The 26,051-nt window shown below is 41.3% G+C and overlaps 2 protein-coding genes across 9 annotated transcripts in view; one reads left to right on the top strand and one right to left on the bottom strand.

Annotated features, from left to right (window-relative positions):
• The window catches only part of rgs6 (regulator of G protein signaling 6), a 30,893-nt gene extending 19,933 nt beyond the window's left edge, over positions 1–10,960 (top strand). For 3 of the 6 annotated variants that reach the window (XM_085937234.1, XM_085937233.1, XM_085937235.1), the window contains 15 exons: positions 668–718; positions 790–896; positions 2,278–2,329; positions 2,997–3,061; positions 3,207–3,283; positions 3,545–3,626; positions 3,748–3,822; positions 4,156–4,257; positions 4,333–4,394; positions 4,983–5,093; positions 6,199–6,324; positions 6,406–6,592; positions 6,742–6,831; positions 7,040–7,093; positions 7,160–9,265. In XM_085937234.1, the coding sequence (XP_085793360.1) occupies positions 668–718; positions 790–896; positions 2,278–2,329; positions 2,997–3,061; positions 3,207–3,283; positions 3,545–3,626; positions 3,748–3,822; positions 4,156–4,257; positions 4,333–4,394; positions 4,983–5,093; positions 6,199–6,324; positions 6,406–6,592; positions 6,742–6,831; positions 7,040–7,093; positions 7,160–7,210 (1,292 nt within the window). In that variant the 3' untranslated portion in view covers positions 7,211–9,265. Of the gene's footprint in view, positions 1–667; positions 719–789; positions 897–2,277; positions 2,330–2,996; positions 3,062–3,206; positions 3,284–3,544; positions 3,627–3,747; positions 3,823–4,155; positions 4,258–4,332; positions 4,395–4,982; positions 5,094–6,198; positions 6,325–6,405; positions 6,593–6,741; positions 6,832–7,039; positions 7,094–7,159; positions 9,267–9,772 lie in introns of those variants that run through there. The other 3 variants (XR_015068855.1, XM_085937232.1, XM_085937237.1) reach the window with 3 other exon arrangements.
• Positions 8,602–26,051, bottom strand: part of lama2 (laminin, alpha 2) — a 74,578-nt gene continuing 57,128 nt past the window's right edge. Inside the window, exons 45-73 of one of the 3 annotated variants that reach the window (XM_085937229.1) lie at positions 25,723–25,825; positions 25,364–25,480; positions 25,011–25,193; positions 23,887–24,041; positions 23,671–23,814; positions 22,653–22,786; positions 21,677–21,836; positions 21,485–21,609; positions 20,698–20,860; positions 20,438–20,582; positions 20,225–20,363; positions 20,113–20,124; positions 19,343–19,463; positions 18,775–18,930; positions 18,498–18,548; positions 16,094–16,245; positions 15,844–16,020; positions 15,074–15,257; positions 14,198–14,278; positions 12,185–12,297; positions 11,961–12,054; positions 11,799–11,894; positions 10,308–10,388; positions 10,136–10,213; positions 9,975–10,053; positions 9,762–9,893; positions 9,550–9,680; positions 9,260–9,479; positions 8,602–9,176 (exon numbers count right to left, since the gene is read on the bottom strand). In XM_085937229.1, coding sequence (XP_085793355.1) covers positions 9,016–9,176; positions 9,260–9,479; positions 9,550–9,680; positions 9,762–9,893; positions 9,975–10,053; positions 10,136–10,213; positions 10,308–10,388; positions 11,799–11,894; positions 11,961–12,054; positions 12,185–12,297; positions 14,198–14,278; positions 15,074–15,257; positions 15,844–16,020; positions 16,094–16,245; positions 18,498–18,548; positions 18,775–18,930; positions 19,343–19,463; positions 20,113–20,124; positions 20,225–20,363; positions 20,438–20,582; positions 20,698–20,860; positions 21,485–21,609; positions 21,677–21,836; positions 22,653–22,786; positions 23,671–23,814; positions 23,887–24,041; positions 25,011–25,193; positions 25,364–25,480; positions 25,723–25,825 — 3,687 coding nt within the window. In that variant the 3' untranslated portion in view covers positions 8,602–9,015. The remainder of the gene's footprint in view (positions 9,177–9,259; positions 9,480–9,549; positions 9,681–9,761; positions 9,894–9,974; positions 10,054–10,135; positions 10,214–10,307; positions 10,389–11,798; positions 11,895–11,960; positions 12,055–12,184; positions 12,298–14,197; positions 14,279–15,073; positions 15,258–15,843; positions 16,021–16,093; positions 16,246–18,497; positions 18,549–18,774; positions 18,931–19,342; positions 19,464–20,112; positions 20,125–20,224; positions 20,364–20,437; positions 20,583–20,697; positions 20,861–21,484; positions 21,610–21,676; positions 21,837–22,652; positions 22,787–23,670; positions 23,815–23,886; positions 24,042–25,010; positions 25,194–25,363; positions 25,481–25,722; positions 25,826–26,051) is intronic. The other 2 variants (XM_085937230.1, XM_085937231.1) reach the window with 2 other exon arrangements.

Below are 26,051 nucleotides of genomic sequence, written 5' to 3' on the forward strand. Positions count from 1 at the left end.
ATAACTCAAGGGAAAGTTGGAGGAAAACATATGATTAAATGTTCACCGTAGAAAATGTGAACGCGGAAATAAAATGAGTAATGCCGTCCTCCTGCTGTCAAGGTGCCCTCAAGCAAGACAATCAACCCCTGACTGCTTCAGTGGAGCTGCTGCTGGGGAAGTGAAAAACAAAGTCATCAGTAAAACCTGGTAGATTGTCTAGACCTCGATTTAGGGTTGAGAACATTGGATGGAAACCATTAATTTCACATATTACACATACACAGTTTCGTAATGTCTGACTCTTTGCACATATGGATTGCCCTTATAAGCAGATGATATCAGTAAACTAGCTTTTACTGCTGTCGTGGGTGGAGTTTCGCCTTAGTCGGTGCCGAGGGTGATGGAAGTAATAAATGATGGAGAATAGAACGGCAGCTACTTTGGGGGAAATGGTCAGAGTGGTAGAAGAATGACGTGATGTCAAATAATAGGCAGTGTTAAGTACCCTGAAATAAACTGTTAATCTATATCGTGTTTGTCATTATCTTGACACGTTGTCAGAGGTCTTTAGAGTCATTATTGGAGTTTCAAGAACATAATTGTGTGTGTGTGTGTGTGTGTGTGTGTGTGTGTGTGTGTGTGTGTGTGTGTGTGTGTGTGTGTGTGTGTGTGTGATCTGACACAGGTACAGATATTGTTCAGTGGATGATGAAGAATCTTTCTATTGAAGACCCAGGTATGTTTTCCAGAGGCAAGGTTATTATTATTGTTTTGGTTTGAAAATATCATCACCCATTTCGTCCTTAGCTGAGGCGATGCACATTGGAAGCCTCATTGCAGCGCAGGGCTACTTCTTCCCCATCTCTGACCATGTCCTCTCCCTTAAGGATGATGGCACCTTCTATCGTTTTCAGGTAAGCACTAGCATCAGTTGAAGATTAGCATTGTTAAAATAGAGACTTCAACCCTCATCTCATGCTGGGTGATAAAACGCTTTGTCCACCATTTCCAGGATCCTCAGTTCTATGTTAGGATCCAGTGACCTTATTAAAAATGAATGGTGATCTGATCAAATATTCATCAAGCGTACAAGGAGTGCTGGTTTGGGTTAGAGGTGACTTAGTTGGTGGCGGCCAAAAGCCTGCCACAGACACGTGGCACGTGGCAGTCACGTCGGGGACAGAAAGGTAGATAAACGAGTGGCGATATTTCTTTCCTCTATCATGATCGGCAAATATGACAGCGTAATTGAAGTGGTATGTTAATTATGCCAGTGTTTTACCCTGGAAATGCTAATTAAAAAAAACAAAAAAACGAAACATTGTTCCTCAGCAGCAAAGGCAGCGCATGGAAAGATTACAACCATCTTTGTGTCAAATAGTCTTGTTTGCTTTTGATTCGTTGGAAAGGCCGAATCGCCCTACGAGAGCTGGCGCTGCAATTTTAATTAAAGCGGACAGCGTTTCTTTGACCTTGCTTCTCTGGCTTCAAAGTAAAGTGCAAGACAAAAGAGACGTCAGACGCTTGCCAGTCCAGAAGAATAATCACTGTTTATTTCACTTTACTACTGTCACAGAAAAGTCCAAAAGTACCAGTCGAGAAAATACTGTACTGTCGAAAAATAAGAGACATAGAATTTCAATATGAGCTCGTGTGCTATGTCAAAACAAAACAGTAGGATGCCAGTTTGCTCTTTGAATGCCAAAGAAGCCATTGTGTATCCTGCGCTTTTCTCTGCTTCTCATTTTATTGTGCTGCTGCAATGTTCCCTCGCCTCTGCAAATCGCCTGGATTCCTCTCATACAGGAAGATTTGGAGTCAGCTATTTTGAATCGCTTCAATTTAGATAGGGAAAATATGTATTTTGAGCATCAGAGAGTACCTCAATGCAATTTCAGCAAGCTTTTGTTTAGGCAAAAAATAAAGAAAAAAAATCCGTCACCTGAAATTTTTATTACATTTTGCAGTGTGTGTTAATTTGGAATGTTTTGCTACAGAAGCACATAATGGAGCTTGTGATGATACACAAAAATAAATAAATGATGTTTTTTTTTAAAGGATAAATGAAAAAAATATATCTTTTCCAATAATATGTTCTACACTCCCCCTTGTGTCTAAGCAATACTCTGATTAATATTGCATTTGTGGAATATGAATTAAACCGCAAAATCTACCCAATTTTATCTTTATCTTTAATATTGCATTTGTGGAATATGAATTAAACCGCAAAATCTACCCGGTTTTATCTTTAAGCCACTTGCTGTCGACCATTTTTTGCTCTGTTTCTTTCCACAGGCACCGTATTTCTGGCCGTCTAATTGTTGGGAGCCTGAAAACACAGACTATGGTAAAAATGTGTTCATTTTCAATTATTATTATTATTTTTTTAATGAATGATTTGATTGCCTGCTCTCACAAAATGCAACCACAGCAGCACACAGAATTCCAACATCATACTGAACAATATTGAGTTGTCCTTTCTGGTTAAAACAAAGCCTAAGTAAATAATTTGCTAAACTTTCAAACCGGGACACTCATATTTGGAATGAAGTGGGCAGATGTGATGCGTGAATCTGGAACAAGCGGAGGCAGGCAGAAACAGAGCGCGTCACAACAACAACACAACAAACAAACCCGTTTATGATTTGTCTCGGAAACGATCATGTTCAAACCTTCACACAAGAGTGATGGAGCGCCGGCCCTCTCTGGCAGATTGAAAATTGCAATATATCAAGATTTGGCTGAAAAAACACACACACAATAAACTGCACTGTGCCATGCCGAAGCAACATGTCAACAAGATTAGTCCATCGTCATTTCACTTGGTGTCCTTCAACTTGATGGATGAAGCGTGAGAAGCCCGCTGAGTTTTTACTTCTCGACCTGGTAATCCCCGAGCAACAGAGGGGAGAAAGTGATTAGAAGAAGAGGAGCGTATTAGATGCATGGATGAGTAGATGGATGTGCGTAGTGTGAAAATGAAAGCTCATAATGCTCCCTGTGTGCCCCCGCAGCCATCTATCTGTGCAAGCGGACCATGCAGAATAAAACCAGGCTGGAGCTGGCAGATTATGAGGCGGTAGGTGCCAAATATCCCCTCCAACCTATTATTTATTGATCCGTTTGTCCACTTTGGGCTACACTCCAGCAGATGTGACCATGATATATCTAATTAATTTTTTTCTGTATGTCTTTGAGATAACAATATAAATGTTTTTCAACAGGAGAATCTTGCTAGGCTACAGAGAGCCTTTGCCAGGAAGTGGGAGTTCATCTACATGCAGGCTGAGGCCCAGGTCAAGTAAGTGGGCTCTGTAACTATGGCAACAACTAAAACAAAAGCAATAACATCAGTATTGTTTGCTCAACTGTCCAGTCATCTAAGTGGCTAGTAGCTGGTAAATTGTCAAATCCTCCATATTACTTGTCACTATCAGTCCACATACCCTTGAGATTTAATAACAGCCACAACCCTCAAGTAGTGATTTGCTCTCCTTCATCTAGTGTTGATAACGAGACGGCTTTGAGTTGTATTTCTCAGCCCGACTCATCTCCTCTGCAGGATTGACAGGAAAAAAGATAAAACCGAGAGGAAGATCCTTGACAGCCAGGAGAGAGCCTTCTGGGATGTCCACCGGCCTGTGGTAAGCCCCTGACTGCACACGAGGGGATTGATGCTGCTGCACTCCTTATCTCACACCTCCTCCTCCCTGCATAACATACTGAAAGTTGAAAAGTAAGGTTCTATGTTGTTGATCTCCACAGCCTGGATGTGTGAACACCACGGAGATGGACATCAGGAAATGCAGACGCATGAAGAATCCCCATAGAGTTAAGAAGGTACACCATGTTTTGGTACACCACTTGTTTTCATTTCACACCTGATGACTGAGCAAGGTTTTTTTATTATTATTTTTTTATTTTTAATATAAAAATACTTAAAAGTGAATTCCCCCAAATGTCCCCTTTTGCAACACATTTCTTACACAGTTAACAAGGTTTTTATGATGGCCACAGTTTGACCTTGGAATTAATGGTTTCAATGCAGTAGTTTGAAAAACTTGAAAAAAAATTAAGTGGTGCATGCTATTTGTTGATAAAGCATGACAAACTTGAAGTGAAACCAGTTTTTACCTTTTTTATGTGCTCCTCATCATCATGCAATGGGACTAGTCAGTGTATGGTTTGGCAGAGGAGGGCACACAGTCACGGAGTCCAATCCATACTCCCTCTCACCACTCTAGAAAGGGAACCAAGGAGGATGTGGAGAAAGAGGTAACATTGCAATCTACTTTTGAAACGATGTTCTAAAAAAAACTCAAGTCTCTAATATTTATTTTCTTCATACAGATCTTATTCCTGAATGCCCAGCTCGATCGACACTGTATGAAAATGTCCAAAGTTGCTGAAAGGTACAAATATGTTTTCTGCCTCATTCAGCTGAGATACTCACAAAAATAAAATCTATGTAAAAATATTGACACTTTAGCTCCCATATTGGCTGTGTACGCTTCTCAACAAGCTCTCCCTCAAGTCAGTGAGCGCAAAACTGTCATTACTGGCCGCCAAGTGGTCCATGGCTGCCACCGCGCCTCCTTGACCATTTAACCTGCAGACATGGATCATTGGACTAAGTTAATTGGTGTTTAACTGAAGACACGCTTGGACTGTTAGCCCATGAAACAACTCGCCGTGCAGGATCAATCATGAGCAATAACGACAAAGCATCACACTGTAATTGATTTTTAACCGCATGTCTGTTACAACTGGAAAAAATACCACATACTACCTACAAATAATAATTGGCCTTCCAAGAGCCACTATAAGGGACACTAATATGATACAATAGTGTTTTGGATTCAAGCTATTGCAATTGTATGTACAGCTTGAACAATGTGCTTAAATATATGAAAATGGGGAAAAACACAAGTATGAAAATAAATATTTATAAAGGATTACATCAAACTTTTGTTTTCTCTCTTGTGTGATGTCTATGTCAGTCTGATAAGCTACACTGAGCAGTACTTGGAGTACGACCCCTTGGTGACACCACAGGAGCCGTCTAACCCTTGGACTAGCGATGACCAATCCTTCTGGGACTTGGAGGCCAGGTACTCTCAAAAAGCACCAATTTATTTTTGTGGGAAGTTTTACTTCTATTATGAGAATAAATCCTGTTCATGAGTCATTATAATTGTGGCTTCAGTGATCATTTGCTACCCCTCCCCCCTGACCATTTTTGGGGATTATTTATTTATAGAGGGCCTCTTGCAGTGCACATGCACTCACACAATACAAATACGTCTTCATTTTCTTGTCACCGAGCTGACTTAAAGCGGACGTATTCTTTAAATAAATAATTGAGCAGCTTTTTGCAGTGAATGGGTGTCAGCGAGACACAATAAAAGGAGCTCAGTGCAGTAGATTTAACAGCTCCATAAAGCTCCGTGTGGGATATTTACCGGTAATTACTTTGAGTAATGGGCTCTTTTCTGGAGCACTAAAGAAAAACTCTGAGGTCACTCATATTAATCAATCCAAATCAAATCACAGAGCGCCGCATATGTGTTGGAAACAATAAAGGACAATATCAAAGTATTGATGTTTAGTGAATGGTTGGTGGTATGATGAAAATGAAATGAATCAAATGCAAGTGAACAAGTTAGAGGGAAGTACAGTATCTGAAAGGAAAATATATTATATAATGTATCGGTGCAGATACCAGCCTTATTTGGTGGTATCAGTAAGTTTGCCATTGGCTGCCCTATTGTGGCCGTTTTACGATAAAACTGCAATTTAGAAATTTGAAGAAAAAATTCCTCTTAATTTCATGCATTTTTAAGGACAATTAGTGTATTACGCTCCCTGGCTGTTGCATATTTATGTTCTGAGTTCGATAAATAAATAAATTAATTAATCAATTAAAAAACAAACAAATAAATAAATAAATACATGTACTGTTTTTGGTAAATAAATGGTAATGGTATTTCTTTTGTAAATAAATAAATAAACAAACAAACAAACAAACAAACAAACAAACAAGCAAACAAACAAACAAACAAACAAACAAACAAACAAACAAACAAACAAACAAACAAATAAATAAATAAATAAATAAATAAATAAATAAATAAATAAATAAAATATTGCACAGTCCACGGGTTTTTGGTGGTACGAAGGTACAGTACGTCTCACTCTGCTCTTGTCGACTAAAAGCAAGGAGCCTGGTCAGCAGAGGGTGAAGAAGTGGGGTTTCTCGCTGGAGGAGGCTCTGAAGGACCCAGCGGGACGCGATCTCTTCCTCAAGTTCCTGGAGTCTGAATTTAGCTCTGAAAACCTTCGGTGAGCGCACGACCTCTCTGCTTCTTGTTTTGCTGGATGAATAGTAAAAAAATATATAATTGAAACTTTAATGTTTTACAGCTTCTGGTTGGCAGTGCAGGACCTAAAGAGAATCCCACAGCAGGAAGTAGCACAGAGAGCGGAGGAAATCTGGGCCGAGTTCCTGGCCGAAGGAGCTCCCAGTTCTATCAATCTGGACTCTCACAGCTATGAGCGCACAAGCCACAACCTCAAAGACCCTGGACGCTACAGCTATGAGGACGCACAGGTGAGGGACGTGGCCATTGGAATGCAACACTAACAATTTAGAGGCTGTCCAGACTGGTAACACATTTATTGGAAGGGAGACTTTTGGATAAGTTGTACAATTCATCTACATCTACTCCAATCTTTGTTTTCCCTACACCTTGTGTTCAGGATCACATCTACAAACTGATGAAGAGTGACAGCTACACTCGCTTTCTGCGCTCCAACGTCTATCAAGACCTGTTGAACTCAAGAAAGAAGGTGTGTGTAAATAAGTTTAGTAGAATTACTAAACTAAACAACTAAACACTAAACATTATTTATGTGAATACATGACAACACAAAACGATGTCAAGTCATGTTAAAAAAAACAACTGTGTACTTGGGCTTTTTTTTTTTTAATGTTTACTCAAACAATGTCTCATATACTGTCAGACTACTCTACATATCGATTCCTCTCTTCCCGCAGCTGGAAACAGAGCAGGGCCGACGGACCTCACTGGAGAAGTTCACACGCAGTGTGGTGAGTTTTCAAGTCATTGTTCTAAAACTTTATGCCCTCTTCTATAAGAAATACTTTTACCTCCAGGGCAAGTCGTTGACCGGCAAACGTCTGACGGGCCTCATGCAGTCATCCTGATGAGATCTGGGCTCTGAGCTGGATTCTCTGTACCCAACGGACCCTGGCATGTACGTGTGTGGTTTTGTGCGAGAGGCCATGACGGCGCCCGACTGCTGGACTGGACCGCTGGACTGGACCACCAACGTGGTCGTGACTCTCCCCAGAGGAGTTAAAGAAGGCCGACAGCATGCAATAAATCATCCAAGATGGGACAGCAGATTGACAGTGCGGAGGGCACAGACAAAAAAAAAAAAGTACAAAAGTAAGTGGTCAAAAAGTGGGACTCGTTCAATACACCTAACTGGGTTCTTTCTCCACTCTGTTTCTATGGCAGCGAGCTGCTGAAGCGATCCATTTATTTTAATTGATGTAAAGAAAATGAACATCGGCTGACAACTTAATAAGATTAATGCTGGAGTTTGAACTTCTATGGATGGATGGACAGGGAAAATATTCACCACTTTTGAGTACACCTGTTGGAAAATTGCACAAACGGTGAAGGTTACAAATTCAACTCTGTGTAGTGACTTTACAAAAACACAAGCAGTAATACTTAAAATGATACATGCGTAGATATTTTTTCCAATGTATTCCAATCTTCCAAACATTCCACCTCATGCAGACACAGCTTCAAATGTAGTGGGCAACTCTATAAGCATTATCTTATGTAAAAAAAAGAAAAAGAATGACAATAAATGAGGAATGATAATAAAAGAGGAATGCACAAGACAATGATTTGGCCTATATTTATGGACAGGAGCAAACGTGCATGATTTCACGGGTGATTTAAACAATCAAACGTATTTTTTTGTTTTATTTTTAAAATGCGTAGTACAGTTCACGTAATTGCCCAGATGAATAAATAAAAAACTTGAACACATTCACACGTTTTCTCTTTAGCCTTTATCCAAGTAATCATATTAAAACTTCTAAACATTTAAGGAACCGAAGACTGAATATTTAAGTAAAAACGTGGACCATATATCCTCTTTAAAGAGTCACGCGTGATAAAATAAACATATTTTGAATACCAACCAATTTCGCAAGTTTAAGACGCAGCAGCTGCAAAGAAACGTATTGCTGATGCAGTAGCGCCACCTACGGAAAACCAATTGAAGTACACATAGAAATGACCATGAAATGAATAAACCCGGATTATTTTTCCTGTTATATAGTTGAATGATAATCACGGTTTTGATAATTACGTGCCAATGTGTATTTCTTATTTAGTGTCAATTTACCAAAATGCCAAATGTGGTTCTTCGCTTTAATGGGTTACTTACACAACACCGTCTAAATCAATCAATATTTCTCTCCATGGAACAATAAATTAAACAGAAAATATTCCTCAAATAATTTAACAGCAGCCATAGTAGAGATATTGCAAATCAAGGACTGCCAGTCAACAATCAAGTAAATAAAGCTTTATTCATTTGTGTAGCAGCACCTTTTAAGTCAGTGGGATAGCATGAAACAAGCAGAATTATGCTTTAAGATATTTTACAGTGTGGAAAGATGCGAGTTAGGGATTTCAGACTCAAAACACATACTTCTGAAATTATATTCAGTCAACTCAAGTCAAATTTGTCAATGTGGTGGTTGGTGATTTTGACTTTGGGGTTCATAACAGCAAATAAAAAATGATACTGATTATTTTGATTGGTAGATTTAATGCCGGGGTGAAATGGCGCGAACACACAAAACAGCACTTTGTTACACTTTGGTAAGGAACCATTACACATTTATTGATCCTACCCAAATGGATCAGCTACATTTAACCAGCGTAGGGAAAATGGCAAGTAGTTTAATGGGCCGGTCAGTTGCTAAGCAGCAATGGCGGGGCAGGAAAGCGGTTGGACTCCTTTGACTTCCAGAGCCTTGTTGAAATGCACATCCATGGTCTTTGAGGCTTTGGTAATCTTCAGGTTCCTCATGCAACCTCTGAAGGATGTACGGCTGGTTAGAGCTGCCTGACGGACACCATCTGGACAAGACATGTAAAACATTGACGTAAAACTTTGTCTAGCATTCCATTGTACTGCGGTGAATGAAACTTATGCGTCATACCTGGGTAGCCTCCCACATAGATAGGGTCATTGGTGTCACAGGTGTTAGAGCGTGCGTTGGGACTCTGAGCTTGACTCTGCTTCCCATCCACCACCAGCTCCACCCTGTGGCGAATCTTGTTGGCGACGACAGAGTGCCACTGGCCGTCACAGAACCCGTCATTGTCGGACACGTGCAGCGCCGTGATGCGTCCGGCACCGTTATCCACGTGGAAGAGCAGCTAGAAGTGTATAGGTTCAAATTAGGGCAGTGTTGCATCATTTTCTATAATCTCAAATAATTCATCATACCCTGCCCTGAATGATTTCTAGACCAAGTCCATCGTTGCCTTGATTACTGATGGTCAAAAGGACTCCGTTAGTTCTGCTGGTTCGGAACTCCAATGCGATGGACACATCCAGACCCACTCGATAGTTGGACACTAGAAATAATGAGTAGTTTATAGTTAGAACGATAATGTGATTTTATTTGTCTCGCATCACATCATATGTTGTCATTTCACCTGCTTTTAAGAATCCGGTTCCGTCAAAATAAGTTCCTGGCTCGGTGGCGGAGAAACATCTCCCGACCATGTGACTGGATGTTGGCGTCACCATGTCAAGCTTAAAGTCTTCAGTAAGCGCCTCGGCACGACCTAGCACAACGATTACAATGACTGATAAACGCACACAAATAAGTAGGAATTTATTTTTGGATATTTGAAAACCATTCTTACCCGGAGCAGCAGCCTTTGTGGTGACGGGACCTCCCACCATCTTTAAGCGACGCAGGCACCCGTTGATGCTGAAAAGAATCTACAAGCAGAAGTTTGCGCTCTTAGTATTTGTTTTGTGCTTTTCTGAAATACTACTTTTCCTATTTTTTACTTTCCCTTACCGGCCCGATCCTCTTGGTGGTGTAGTTGTGTGGTAGGCCGCCAACGTACAACATTCCCACCACATCTAACAGGTCAGCCTGAAAATTACAATATTGTCACATTGTTTATGATTTTTGTGATGAAATGCATCTTTGGCACTAACACTAGTCATAAAATAACTGTCATGAATACCTTTTTGGGGCTGATCATTTGTTTACTGTATCGGCCATCCACCACCAGGAGTGCCCTCTGCTTGCTGCGAGCCACACGGACCTGAAATAATAATAATAAGAATAAATACCGTAATTTTCGGACTATAAGTCGCGTTTGGGTGGGGGCGACTTATAGTCAGGAGCGACTTATATGTGATTTTTTTTCACAAATTTTCAAAATTTACATAAAGAACAAAGGATTTGATCACGGGATGACGAAAATTATGAAGGGCCCCACATTTGAAGGATTTAATGATTTGGAGTGACACAAGGTTTGAAAAACTTATTTATGTTGTAGTTATTTGATATATTTTATTTTGTGTAGCAACTTGTATATGTTTTTATCGTTACAGTTCAGTAGTTGTTGGCTCGTTGAACTCTTGTTTTGTTAAATAAAGAGCCGTTTACCAAACCCACGTCTTTCCTGGTACTTTGTCAACGCTACAATATAGTTATATATTAGATCTGTGCGGCGTGCGCGCGCGGCGTTGTTGACATAAAGGACGAGGAATTTGATCGATGGATTTAATGATTAGGAGTGACACAGATGGTTTGATAATATTGTTGTTATTTGAAATATACTTTATATATCGTTATACGGGTCTGTGGAATAATTAGAAATACAACTTACAATGAGTGCGACTTCAGCGGCGCGGCGCATATGCGGCGCATACGCGGCATTGATCGATGGATTTCGCTAATTGGAGTGACACAGATGGTTTGATAAACGTGTTGTTTATGTAATACTTATTTGAATAACTCTGAATGTTACGTCAGGCCCGTTCTCAGCTCCTCGTTTGTGTATATGTGACGTTAGCATACCGTATCGTTTAGCCTGTTGTTGCTGGTTCATGTCTGTTATTGGTGTTGGATTTTGACAAATAAATTTGCCCCAAAAGTGCGACTTATACTCCGGTGCGATTTATATGTTTTTTTTCACTGTATTGTGCATTTTATGGCTTGGTGCGACTTATACTCCGAGTGACTTATAGTCAGAAAATTGCGGTAATAATAATAATATCCATCCATTTTCTGAACCGCTTAGTCCCCACGGGGGTTGCGGGCGTGCTGGAGCCTATCCCAGCTGTCATCGGGCGGTAGGCGGGGGACACCCTGAACCGGTTGCCAGCCAATCGCAGGGCATACAGAGACGAACAACCATTCGCACTCGCACTCACACCTAGGGACAATTTGGAGTGCTCAATCGGCCTACCAAGCATGTTTTGGGGATGTGGGAGGAAACCGGATGCCCGGAGAAAACCCACGCGGACACGGGGAGAACATGCGAAATCCACACAGGGAGGGCCGGAGGTGGAATCGAATCCACACCCTCCTAACTGTGAGGCGGACGTGCTACCCAGTGCGCCACCGAGCCGCCATAATAATAATAATTAAGAATACATTTATATTTTCAATAATATTAATAATAGTTTTTTGCACTAAATTCAATTTAAGATAGAGGTTGTCCTACCTTATGCCAGTTCCCGTCATTAATGGAGTAGGGGACACATCCAGATGTATTACCATGACCGAGGTCATAACCTAGGCACACCTGTCCATCCTTAATCTGTGGATGACAAACATTTATAGTTAATAAGTGCTACTGAATGGACACAAATGTTCTACTTGATACCTGAATGGAGACAAAGTCAGCGTGGTTGATTCTGGCCATGTAGAGAACGAGTCCCGATTCCTCCTGTGTCCTCAGCTCGAACTCCAAAATCAACCTGAAATACATGCCAATTTATTAAACTAATAAAAACTATTTATTTATTTTATTGTATTTATTTATCTAAGATAGTCGTCAACATTGTTATCGTTGGTAAATGATTTCTGATTTCCATTCTAAATACAAACCTTTCTCTCACTTTGGCGTCATCAAAGGCAAAGCTCATGTGACTGTTCCTTCCCAGTCCAAACTGGTAAGACTTCTCGAGGGCCACAGGGGCTACAGCCGAGGGGCATGAGTCCTGGAGAATGAAGATAACATGTCAGAAACAATAATTGGTAGATCAAATAACTAACTCTTTTCGGTCTTTTTAAAAGTGTGAAAGTGCGCTGTATTTAGTGGAGGGGCGTTTTCCTCGATTTTCCCGTTTTTTTTCCCATTTCTCGGTCCAATGAAAAAGTTGTAATTTATGTGGCCACAAGGTGTCAGTGTTGCAACACAAATACATCTATTACTTGAAAAATTATCTGTTGCTGTTTTCTCATCTCATCTTGATCAGTTAGGCTCGTTGTCCCCCCCCCCCCCCCCATCCTTTCATATTTTGGTACAGTCTTCACACTTTCTTGCCACCAGTTGCCCATCCCTGATCTAAATAATTTTGATAATATTTTTGCTTTCAACTGGATAGCCCAACATGATGTCTAACCTAAGCATCACCTGTTTTACCACCTGCATACTTGTGAGACAAGACTAGTGTGTACGTGTGTGTGTGTGTGTGTGTGTGTGTGTGTGTGTGTGTATCTTAATCTCCTCTTGTTCTCTTTCAAGTGGAGACATTCCCCGCACGGCGACCTTGCTTTGTTACCACCGACACTCACCTCTTATCATGCTCTGTCTTCATATCCGCTCCTGCTCAACCTCTGCCTTTCTTCTCTTTCTCCACCTCACCCAGCCTCCCTCCGACAAAAGAAGCTCTCTCGCCCTCTCTCTCTCACTCTCGTTCTCATTCTTCCCTCCGCTCCCTCTCCTGCGGCTTTCCATTAAGCCAACAAAAAAGCACAAGCCGCCGTCTTCAGAAAGAGTCCTCTCCTCCTCTTCTTCATTGGCCGGGGCCCTTGTCATCGTCTTCTTTTCCTCCTTCTAGCCTCTTTCATTCTCCTCTTCATCCCTCCCTTTCTCTCATCTCCTCTGTGGTTTTCCATCAGCCTAACAATAGCGAGATGGTCCTCCATTCAGAGCAGCTAGTCTTTTCTTGGAGGTCACACCGATTGAATGTGAAGTCATTAAGTCACGATTTTGTATGTGGATGTATGCGTGTGTGTGTGCTGCCATCAGGTTTTCTCCAAAGAAGACCAATCATAAGGTCAAAAGAAGCCACTTTTACAGTCCCTCAGAGTTATCTTTAGCCCAAATGTTTTATTACTCCAGAGAGAACCACTCAAAAGACTTTTGCCATGTTGCTCCTACTGTAAATGAGCGCTCATTACATGCTTTAATACTGTTTCAACCTCTTTGAGCTGCAACTGTGTAAAGTTTAGAACAAGCAAGATGTATTCTATTATCCCTAATTGCCCTCTCAGGATGAATATCCTATTCATAGCTTCTGGAGTGCTAGCTCTTCAAGTATTTTCAAGTTGAGATCCACCGGATTCATACAGCTCATAAAGAGCAGTGACGTGATTCACAGTGGCCAGCTAATGCATTCTTGTTTTTGTGCATATACAAAACATTAGGTACACCTGCGTCATCTGTGAATGAATGTGGATCTATATTCATTTAATTATGTACTTGTGCTCACAGGAAATTCTTCTCACTGCTCTGTGGAAAGAATTAGAACGTATGGACTTTAGCTTTTAATGTAGTTTGTGGACTGTCCAGTTCTTCTTGATTACTTCTTCTCAATTACTCTACTGCTAGAGGCCAGGCCATGGATGGACAACTTAAAAAGATGGAGGTGGCCAAAGGCCAGGCTAAAGAGTACAGAAGGGACGGTGTGCTGGCTAGCTGCTTATGTGTGGAAAATGTATTTTATTTTGTTCGTGTGGTGCATATAAAAGTGTGCTCACATTTTAATAGAGCGCTCTTTGGATTGTACAAGTGTACCCGCTGTGACGTTGCGCAAGGCTAATAGAATTCTGAAAGGTGCGAAATTGGGCTTAAATACCCATGAAAGAATCCTTTTGGTATGCTTGTGTGTATACCGTGTCAGCAGTGGGCGGGGCTTCAGCAGAAGTAGGTGTAGCAGTAGGTGTGGCAGCAGGTGCAACAATTGCAGTGGCCTCCTATCAGGCATCGGGGGCGGGAAGAAGATGAAGACGATACAGCCATGAAGCACAGTAGCCACTCCAATTGGTAGCAGCGTTAGCCATGCAATGATGCTTAGAATGTTTTTTTTAATGCATTTTGTATAGTATTGCATTGGGCATTCGTCTAACTGCTTCTTAGCATCGCAGCTCCTGCTTTGGCCCTTGCTGGCCCATAAAGCATAGCTGGCATGCACAGTTAACTTGCACATCGGTGTGACTTCACAGCGCACGGTTGACTCGAGAGAGAGGGTGTTTAGTGGCTCAAGGCTAAAGGGACAATAAAGAACAGTTAATGGGCTATACAAGTGCGGCGGAATGGAGCGCTAACGCAACACAGAAAGGCCATGGCTGCATTGTATTCCTCGGAAATCAGTGTGTGACTGAGAGTGCATGTATTCACTTGTATGACGCTCAAAATAGGGAGTGTGAAGCAAATGAATTATTATTATTATATATGTATATATTTACCATATATGTATAAACAATGATATACACACACACACACACACACACACACACACACACACACACACACACACACACACACATATATATATATATATATATATATATACGTGTACTTATACTTATGCCTATATTATAAGTATGCGTATACTTATAGTTTTATAGTTTTCAAATGCAAATATGCTTACATATTTACTTTTATAAGGTAAGGTTGCTATGATGTTAGTGGAATCCACAATATTATTCAATATTAATAATAATGATGAGAAACAAGCCTTAGTAAGTGTTCGTGTTTGGATCACTCACGGCAGGAAGTTCAGGAGCCGATGTAACAAATGCAGGAGTGGGCGCGGGTTGGTGCAGTTTGGCCGTTTCTTCTTCCTTCTCATCCTCGTCCGTCGGATAGGGAAGAGGAGGGAGCGGGGCAAGGCTGGGACACTGGCCGATTTCGGCATTTTCAAAGGAAACCGCCTGGGAGAAGTCTGATAGACTGACAGGGACAAGACGTGCGTTTCAAGAAATCCGTCAAGTAAAGAAATTGAAAAGAATCATAATAACAGAAGGTGAAAAACTAGTCGATATTTGCATTCGTACACTTGCAATTTCTCCAAACGAAATCATTCTAAATGTCAATTTTACATTTCCGTACAAAATCAATAACCCCCGCACATCAAATCTAAATGCGTTCAATGGTAATATCCATAAACTCAACAGCCAGCGAATGTGGAGGACTAGTGAGGAACGAGGAGGCATCACATGGGGAGGAGACGGGTTAATAGGGGTGAAGTGAGGTAAGAGACGAACAATCAGGCCCAATGAGAGTCATGAATATGTTTATGCACTCGGACAGATCTAATCCTGCAGACCAGGCACAAAGTGACAAAGACTGTATTGTCATTGTCACGCCAGAGGCTGCCCTGCTTGAATTTGACACGACAGGTTCAAGGTGAAAATCTCAGGTCTAATGAACTGAAGTGATGTGATCAATTGGACCACGGTGAAGATCAAGGAATTGCCAAAGTATTTCATGCAGTAAAATGTAAAATTGTGTTGGGATGGCTTTTGGGGTTACTCACACAGAGTTGACCATGAGATTCCATATACATCCTTGGAACGGAACGTTGACCCTGTTGGATGTCCTCTCCACTTCAGAAGGAATACCACCAAGGAACACACGCTGCAAGATGATTGTCTGGTCATTGGGAAGTGGAGACTCCCTCTTTGGCTCCTCATCTACTTGCACTGCAAAAGATCTGATGAAAAGGCAGGAGAAATGCTTTGCCATCTCATGGAGAACACTCAGAGATAATGGAGAAATGCGCTGACCTGCCAGGTAGTCTCTCGATGCGCAACGAGTGCTCTCTGCCGTCATTCAGGACGCCTTGCTCAGGCCGTCTGACGACTCGACGCAGACTGTGGCTGCCCGAGAACACCAACACCTCCAGTAGGCCTTTGTTCAGCATCACAGAGAGGAAAGGCTGAAGGAGAGAGGACAGAGTGAACTTCATTAAAGACCTTGAGATCACATGCATATAGTACATCGGGAACAACCAGATAGTGATTAAAATGAAATAGATCTATTTCAACAACAGCATGACGCTGAAGAGACAATTTGTTGATCATTAAAGCCATGTTGTATGAATATGAATTGTTTAGCAGAACGTTCGTTCAGGTTTACTGCCATTTGTTAGTTTGTGGATTGGTTTATACCATGTTTTCATAAAGCAGAACAGAAGAAATCATTTCTTCAGTTGTGTCTCATGAAAAGATATTTATGAAAATGTAAGGCTCCTTCTTGACACAAAAAACAAGATGTGGCGTTTAAATTTCCTTGGCGCCAAGATGCCACAAGATGGTGCCAAAGTCTTTTCAGGTAGGAAAATAAAGCTGCTTTTATATTCTGCCACAAGATGGCGCTAAAGCAAATAGAAACCCTTTAATAATGGAAATGTTGAGCATCGACATTTGAGGGCATTTTTAGAAAGAGCAACAGAAAACTAAAATGGTTTTTTTAAAAGTGAATAGGTGAACACAATCCAAAAAAAAAAGCACAACTGGATTAAATTGAAAAACACACCCGTCCATTTAATTCTCAACTTGAATTTGGCGGCATGTCAATGTGTTAAACCTTTGCGGCGAGGCAAAGAGGTGAAGAATGGCTGCAAACGTGCGTGGATAAAGTTGGCGGGGAGATGAGTGAGAGGGTCGGAGAGTGGCGAAAAGGGGAAAGTGGAGACGAGTGTGGATCTCTATGAAGAGGAATAGGGGAGGCGGCAGACAAGTTGGGGAAAGGATAACAAGAGATGAGAGGAACGCTGAGGAGAGGATAATAGGGGGACGAGATGAGAGGGCAGAGAGCAGAACAGCAAGAGAGAGAGATGAGGCAGCGAGAGAAAGACAGAAAAGGTGGGAGAGAGCAGCGGTGCAAGGTCAGGCTCATTTGAATTTTAATTCACTGTGTGCCATGGGGCGAAGTGGGAGACAATTTACCACTTGAAAATGGAATTTCAATTTGAGGTCGGGGGACAAATTGAACCGAGATGTAGCTACAACATGCCGCTCGCTGTGCTGCCTGCACACACACGGAGCGCGTCACTTGGCATACGTTCAGTTGAAAAAGACTCATGAAATCAAACACTTACGCTCGCCTCTTGCTTTTACTTTATGAAAGTATTTATTTTTATGTATCACTTTCCTCTGTGGCCACCTCCCAAATTGTTGTTTCTATTCCCGATGCATCCTCCATTCTCAAGACTGTATTTTCTTTTAAAATGGTGTCATGCCCTTCAAAAGTCCCACTTTCACCTCCAAATCCCCTCCATCTTTTGTTTCTTGTTCTCTTTCTGCCGCCACTGCCGTTCTGTCCTGCTCTTACCCGCCCATTAGTCAAGGCCAAGTTGAGTTGATGGTGTTCTTAACCTCGCTTAACCTTTCCTCACAGACACATGGGCACACGCCGTCCCTTCCAGCGTTGTTAGTAAAAATAGATTTATGCGCCCAATGACCAGTAATGATTGATAAACCAGAGGCAGTAACCCTTTGTCCTCACACACACACACACACACACACACACACACACACACACACACACACACACACACACACACACACACACACACACACACACACACACACACACACACACACACACACACACACACACACACACACACATTTTGTATTTATGTCAGCTAAATCACACCTGCAAAGCACGGGCAATGTTCATGGTGAGATTTCCCCAACCCATTTTGTGTGTACGGTTATGAAATGAGGCCGATTGTCTCCATCATTGTGTCAAACATTATATTGATGTACTGTGGATGTCATAAAACAATACGAACAATTCACAAATTATGATCGGTGTGCATTTGCGAGTGTGGATACAGTTTAACGAGCACTGTCGACGCTCGTGAAACCTCGTTAGGGAATGAGATTGCGATGACGGTAAAGTCATGCTTTGTTTAATAGTTGGTGGTGTGTGTGTGTGTGTGTGTGTGTGTGTGTGTGTGTGTGTGTGTGTGTGTGTGTGTGTGTGTGTGTGTGTGTGTGTGTGTGTGTGTGTGTGTGTGTGTGTAGGAAACTGCCTATGTGTGCATGCTTATTGGCATTTATATCCAATTCGTGTTTGACAAAACTGGTCCATTTGCCAGTAAATGCAAACCTTATTAAAATGCACTTATGCATTCACTTAGTGAAAGTGTGCATGTGTGTCTGCATGCCATTAACTCACTTCTCCCGACTGTCTTCGTTTCCTCTTCGAGATGACGTTATGGTTACGGACCTGTGGTGAACAGGATTACTTAATTTTTTAATTTTTTGCCAAATATATTCACGCTGCTTCAAGTACTATAAAATGCCAGCTTGATCTTTTAATAAAAATGATTTTGTAAAGTGGAGAAGCAAAGAAGAGGACATCAGTGTCCACTTGACTAATCTCTTCAGACCACTTCTTGAATTTCATGCTTGCAGATTCAACTACTTTCATCATGAAAATAATGACGGCTAACCTGTTGGCTAATGGGTGGAGCTCCACCCACTGCTAACAGCAGGATTCCAGTGTCCGCTTGGGTGCTGAACGACAGGCTGATCTCGGTGCCGACCGCCAGGGACAATCCGCCGAGCTCTACGAAGCCCGGCTTGGAGAAGCTGACTGTGTATAGATTCTATAAGACAATACGATACACGATAAATATTTTATTTCAAGTACAATCACAAAGATAAGTAGACAACCTTGGAAATGACCCCTGCCTCTTAATACAAACACAGAACGTATACAAACACGGGCTTTTCAACTTTGTTGTGCCTTCCCAATGGCTGCTCGAATGCATAAATAAATTCCATTAGTTAATAGAAACCTCGATGAATGCCTTGAAATTTTATTGTGGAGTCAGTGAAGTGCATTTGTGTAACTTGAGGGTAAACGAGCAAAAAGGACAAAGCTGTATTTGAGTTTATATATCAAAGTTGTACTAATTAAGTCATGTTGTGATCTGTGCTTGACTTAATACAACCAAAGCTATGACCCAAAAAAATTATCTATCATGTGATTTGAAATAAAAAGTGAAGTAGTCTTACCTCTACATTACATCCTTTTGTAACCCCGGTGTAATCTGAACTACTGAGGAGATTATATGGAGTTCGGGATACTTCAATCTCCCGAAGGCAGCCGACATAGCGCTTTAGCATGACCTCCGGCCTAGAACGATATTAGAATCATCAGACTTTCCAATCTCTTAAAAGTCGAATGTAATAGGATCATGTCTTCATTAATTTAGCCTTGAACACTTTGCAGTGTATGATTGGCATTGATTGACCTGATATCAGCGTGAGCATCATCTGAATATAACATTTGTCCTTGTTATTGAAAAAATAGGCTTCATTAGGCGTCACAATGCATTGTTTTGGATTCAAGCCAAGTTTAGACTGAATTCAACAACCTTCCACACCTTTTGTAACAATTTGGTGTTTGCTGTCCCACTGAAAATTGGTGAAGGTTGTCAGAGTGCCCTCCCCCGAAAAAAAACCCCCCAAACACAATTATTTTTATAACAATGTAAAATATTGCAAAAGTCACAAACTACACACTGTTGTGACGGGAAGGACAAATGACACATCCAGGTGTACATATAAAGGGCAGAAAGTGATTTCCAGCCGCTGTGCGGAAGAGTAACAGCCATTAGGGACTGACACACAAAAAGTGTACACGCACGCACGCACGCATACACTCACACACGCGCGCACACACACACATTGTGGGCTAAATGGAACTCCAGCTTCAGTGTGGCCAGCCTCATGCGGAGAGCAATTTACAGTTACACTTTCTAGTATGAACTTGTATTCTTTACCTGGATTTCATGCTGTTAAGAAAACACACAATAGCACATTAACACAAATGTTGTTTTCGTTCTTTCACAGGTGAGAATCTTTGAGGTTCTACTGTTGCTAATCAGGCCTTACCTGTAGTTTCCAATGGTAGGCAGACCTCCAAAATAAATACTCTGCTTCTCCTTGAGGTTCAGCCCTGTGGCCGTTCCCAAAGACGTTGCCCCGATTTTCTCCTCAGCACTGGTGTCGATGTCCACGATGGTCACTGTGGCTGTTAAAATAATTCGTGAACAGAAGTAAAAAATGTGGTTCTCTATTTTGATGAACAAGTACGTTGTTGTTTACCTTGCTTCTTGTTGCGAGACATCGTGAGGGATTTCCAGTGTCCGTCGTTTTGACGGTGAGCTGATATGGCGCTGCCAACTCCTGAGCCCAGATCAAAGTTCATCTTCACCTTGCCTCCTTCTAGCTCCAAGGACATAAAGTCTTTCTATAGGCAGTAAAGATGGCGAGAAGATCCATTCAGCGTGTAGAAAGAGATTTTGTCAATATATGGCTAAATACGAATTGTTTAATCATCTTATGATGTCATCCAGCTTTCCTACCATATCGTCAGTTGCCAAATACATGAGCAGAGCATCGGAGGCGAATGTTCGGAACTTGAATGTAACACTGGAAACATTTGGGTTCCATCTTGTGGGTCGTGCCACTGCGGCATAGCCTTCCCCGTCCAGCTGGACAGTCCCTTCACCATTTGATGCCTGGGGGCTAACAAACAGTGGGGAAAAAATTTTATGATGTATATGTCGGAATATATGGCACACTTAAAATCCTTTAGTTTTTTTTTTTTTAAATCAACTTTTTAATCCTTGTATGGAGATTTCTAAAAAAAAAAAAAAAAATCATTCAGTGAGACCACACCTAATAATCTGGTGCGCCCCATAGTCTGTAAATAAACATAAAAATAATATAATACAATATAATATTATAATATCGGTGGTGCACTGGGTAGCACGTCCGCCTCACAGTTAGGAGGGTGCGGGTTTGATTCCACCTCCGGCCCTCCCTGTGTAAAGTTTGCATGTTCTCCCCGAGCCCGCGTGGGTTTTCTCTGGGCACTCCGGTTTCCTCCCACATCCCAAAAAAAACATGCTTGGTAAGCCGATTGAGCACTCCAAATTGCCCCTAGGTGTGAGTGCGAGTGCAGATGGTTGTTCGTCTCTGTGTGCCCTGCGATTGGCTGGCCACCAGTTCAGGGTGTCCCCCGCCTGCTGCTCGATGACAGCTGGGATAGGCTCCAGCACGCCCGCGACCCCCGTGGGGACAAAGCGGTTCAGAAAATGGATGGATGGATAATATAAAAACAATCAAGAAAAATCAGTCTTTGCATACCTGACAACACATCCTTTACAGTCTCCCTGTCTGTCCCTGTAGTTCCACAGTCCAATTGGTTTTCCGTCAAGGAAGGTTTCCCCCATGCAGCCTGTAAAAGTTGTTGTCCTCACAGCATCCGCTTTCTACGAGATAAACAAATGACTGAAGATAACGATAATGTTTCAAATCACAATAATGATTTATAGTTACCTTGACCGTCCCGAGTATTCCGCCCACAAACAGGTATGCATTCTGGTCCACGTCCAGGATGGTGTAAGTTACGGGTGAGTTGGCGCTGCTTGGGGTCGGCACAACGCCAGCCCTCGGACCTTCGAGAGGGTATACTGATATGGTACCGTTCAATCCATTACTGCAGATGGACAGAAATTAGGAGATAATTATATTTATTAGTGCACATTTCCTGGAGGACATTTACGACCACGCGTGTTCTGTCACATGAAATAAGACGTTATGAACTAGAAGAGTAAAATGATGAAGGAGGTAAAGTGATTGTTGCGACAGGTTTGCGACATGGAGGGACCTCGGAGATGTACAGTGAAATTGATCTGCCACCTTGAATTTGTTGTTTGGTCATGTCCAACAGTTGGGAAATGGAACGTTAAACCCCCGTGCACAACTATCTTCGTCTTTACTGAAAAAATGTGAGAGCCAGCGGCTGGCAAAGCTACAAAGGTTTGATTTCCCGAGTGAAACAATGTAATTCCGTTAAAGGAATGATGTCCTCTGGTTGAGGTTTTATTTATGTTTCTATTTTTGGTTGTTGTCAGGTAGTAGTCAGGATTTTGTGCTGAACATGAAAAACAATATTGGAATATAAAGTCGGTTGAAGTTGTTTTAATTTTTTTTATTTATTTTGCCACTAGCTTCATGTTTCCTTTTTCTACTTTGAGTGTGGCGTGTGTGTGAAGACGTCTTATTTGTATTTCTGAACCACTGAGATCTTGTTTTTTTCTCTTATCTAAAAATTCAACTTAATGATTGCCTGTCTGTATAGATGTGACAAAAGCGTAAAATGCGAATTAATTGGGTGATGTTTGCTGTGATGTCTTCTGCATCGCTACACTGAATCCTAGTTTACGTATGAACCGTACATAAATAGTTCGGCATGCCACTTTTGGGAAAAATAATGAGCTTGTTTGTACTGATGTAAAATCACAGCTCTTACCGAGAAGCTTCTATTCTGTGCCAGTTCCCATCATTGACGGTGAGATGTGGGTATTCTACTCGTCCCACACCAGAACCAACGTCCCAAAGAAAATACACTTTGCCCTTGCGCATCTCCAGAGCCAAGAAATCAACCTGAAAATATTAGACAAACAGGTCATTACTTTTCTGAAACAAGTTTGGATTAAATAGAATCGTAACACGTGTGTAAACTTTCAGGTTACTTAAATGCAGAGACCGAATCAGTGAAGTCGCAAGAATTTTAACATCGCTGCCTCTTTAAGCCGATTTTCTCAATTATGTATTTTGATTGATTTTGTGGTAATTATGGATGAGCTGAAGGAAAAAAAAAATTTAATAAGAGGCTTTGGAGCATATGCTCTCATTTAGATGCTGCTGAAGAATAACGCTCACACTTCGCATTATTATTCACATAGCATTATGCACATTTAGAGATTATTAGGGATTATGCTCTCATTTAGATGCTTCTGAAGAATAACGCTCACACTTGGCATTATTATTCACATAGCATTATGCACATTTAGAGATTATTAGGGAGTCTAGTTTGAAGACGCAGACACAGATTCACACACGCATTTCTTATCTTTGTTCTCACCCTCGCCCCTTCAAGGAACGGCCATTCTTCATTAGCACAGATCACAGAGCCGCATCGTTGCTTTTTAGCCAGCTTTACACACTAATAGTGAAATGTTAGAAGTTCGTGTGAACACGTGCTGGCTGCCTATTCATGCGGAAGGTTTTAGTGTTAGAGAATTTTAGTCACATACACACACTGCTTGTAGCACTCAAGACTTCTTAGTCAAATGCAGCAACGCTTTGATTTCTTTGGGGAAATCAACCTAAACGCAAATAGCAACCAAAAGCTGTTAATTGTCAAGACTTACTTGAACACACAAACATGCATATATGTTTATAAATGCATTTTAGCATATTTAGTGTAGCTGGTTTTAGGATTATTTTGACTGAGAGTGGATTTTTTTTTTTTTTTTTTTACTCACATATTTGGCAGAACCAAGGTAGAATAGCAGATTATCAGGCGTGGTGGTTTTGATGTGAAGAATGATGGTGTTGTACCTGCCCTTCCTGATGTCAGGGCGGTAACTCCTCAAACAGTCACCACCTGACGACACCGACACTTTGATCTAAAAAGAGAAAGTCAAATTTGTACTGATTCCACATGTGGTTTTGACAAAATGTTCTCTAGTTTTGCTTACTGAGTTGGCTTGTTTCCTGGCTTGGTTAATCAGTTCCTTGATTTGTGAGATGTTTCGCCTCAAGTTGTCCTCTAGCTTTTTGATAGGCTTCAATTTTTCCAACAGCCTATCAGCTTCGACCTCTAAATCCTTCACTTTAGCTCCGGCCGCGTGGACTGATTGAAGAGACAACGGGGGTATGGAATCAGCGACGTCATGGCATACAGAACTTTACTGCTGAGGTGAGGCGGCGCGTGACTAAGAGAGGGCAAATACTGAAAGCGGCTGAATCACTCAGTCATTGATTTAACACAGAGAAGGAAGACAAGATAAATAAAGAGCAAGGGAGAGGTGGAGAAAAAGAAAGAGCCAATCAATTAGTGCAGCTCAGCTCAGCATTCCAAGAGAAGCTTGTCTATACTATTTATTTTGAATGGACACTGGAGAAAGGCAAACGGAATCGAGTTCCATGCTTTGCGGTGTGTGTAGAGCTCATGCTGGAGCGGAGCTGAGGCATTATTATTATTATTAGGAGGAGCTATTTTGACTCGATAGCTTGAAAAAAAAAACAGATCCAAAGAATGTATGGCGCTCCAATACCATTTGTTCAAAGGAAATAAATGCAAATTGCGACAATTATTGAACTGAGATGTTGGTGTAGGCCAGTTGGATTATTGAATACAACGTGGTATTGGGGCACCATTGAGTTTTTATATTGAGGTAAAATAGATATACATACTTATGGCTGTGGGAGTAAAGGACAAACACAGAGAAAAATATTTTAGTAAAATTATTATGGTCAGAATTTACCAGAAGGAGTCCATCATAGATTTAAAAATATTATACAGCATTGTTAATGCAATATGCAAATTTTTTGGTTTATGATCATTGATATAGCCTTGCCAAGATATAAGCAATGACGTAAAAAAATGAAAAGGGAAACAAAATAAATAGATAAGATTGATGACAAATTTTTCTTGAATTATTCAATCCGATAAATATGTAAAGGGAAACAAAATAAATAGATAAGATTGCTGACAAATTTTTCTTGAATTATTCAATCCGAGATAGTCAAAACAATCGTCAATTCTACATTTACAATTCAACCATAACGCTAGCAAATAACGACGGTACAAGATACTTACTATTTTTATCCGGGTCCTGGATCATCTGATTGGCGGCGCTGACCGTATAGGCCAATTGGCTGAAGTTCTTCTGAATGCTGTCGACCTGAAGGTTCAAGGCCGCGAGGCGCTCCAGGACGTCGATGGCCGTAGCGTTCGCCTCAGCGGCCACAGCCTTTGTCGTCGCCAACTTGGTCGTCGTGTCTGCCGAATGACAATGTTTACATATACGCTGACTGTTGATCCATCCTATTGAACGGCCAACCTCCGAACTTGTGTCAAGTCTAGTTTAGAAAAGCCACAGAGCTCCATTCATGCGCTCATTGATTTCACTGTCACTTCAGCTCGCTCGCTGGCAGCGTATTTGGTCATACCATTGGGCATTGTGTTGAGTGTTGTCATGGTTCCATTGATAGCGATGAGCAGGTCTTTGGTTTGGTCTTTTGCAGACTTTACTCTGCCCTTCAATCCGGACACGGTCGCGGCATTGTCTGCAGTACAAATATACAGTAGTTCCTTACTTAACAGTTTATTGTCATTTTTATACATTGCCTCTGTGAGTAAAAGAAGGTTGAGTAAATCACAAAAATAGTGACTAAATTGGTCACATTTATTCAACAGTATTTAAAAAAAAAAAGGATATATGTGTGTGTATATAGCGAGAGAGACAAGAGAGAGACATAATCCTATATTTCTGCTCAATACTGAGTATATGCACATATGCACACAATACCTTTGACATCATTATGAAGTTGCTTAGCCTGGTTAAGCAGCTTGAGACTCTTCTGAAGGGCACCTTGAGCTTCCTCCTTCGCTGGGATCTCTGGACCTAAAGCCTGCGCAGACACACACACAATAGCAAAATCAGTGACAAAGAACACTTCCGGATTTGGAAACCACTCGTGAATTAAATAGCTTTAAAATGGCATACAAAGGTGAAGTCATCTTCATATGACCTTTCTGCTGTCAGATTGACCACTTTGCATTGCTAAATGGATTCCCACAAAGTGGAGGAAGGACTGCTTTACACTATTTCTACACGTATATCCTCTAACTTGTCAG

Source organism: Syngnathus leptorhynchus, chromosome 18, assembly GCF_054491065.1.
Source record: "Syngnathus leptorhynchus isolate UIUO chromosome 18, UIUO_Slep, whole genome shotgun sequence".
NCBI lineage: Eukaryota > Metazoa > Chordata > Actinopteri > Syngnathiformes > Syngnathidae > Syngnathus > Syngnathus leptorhynchus.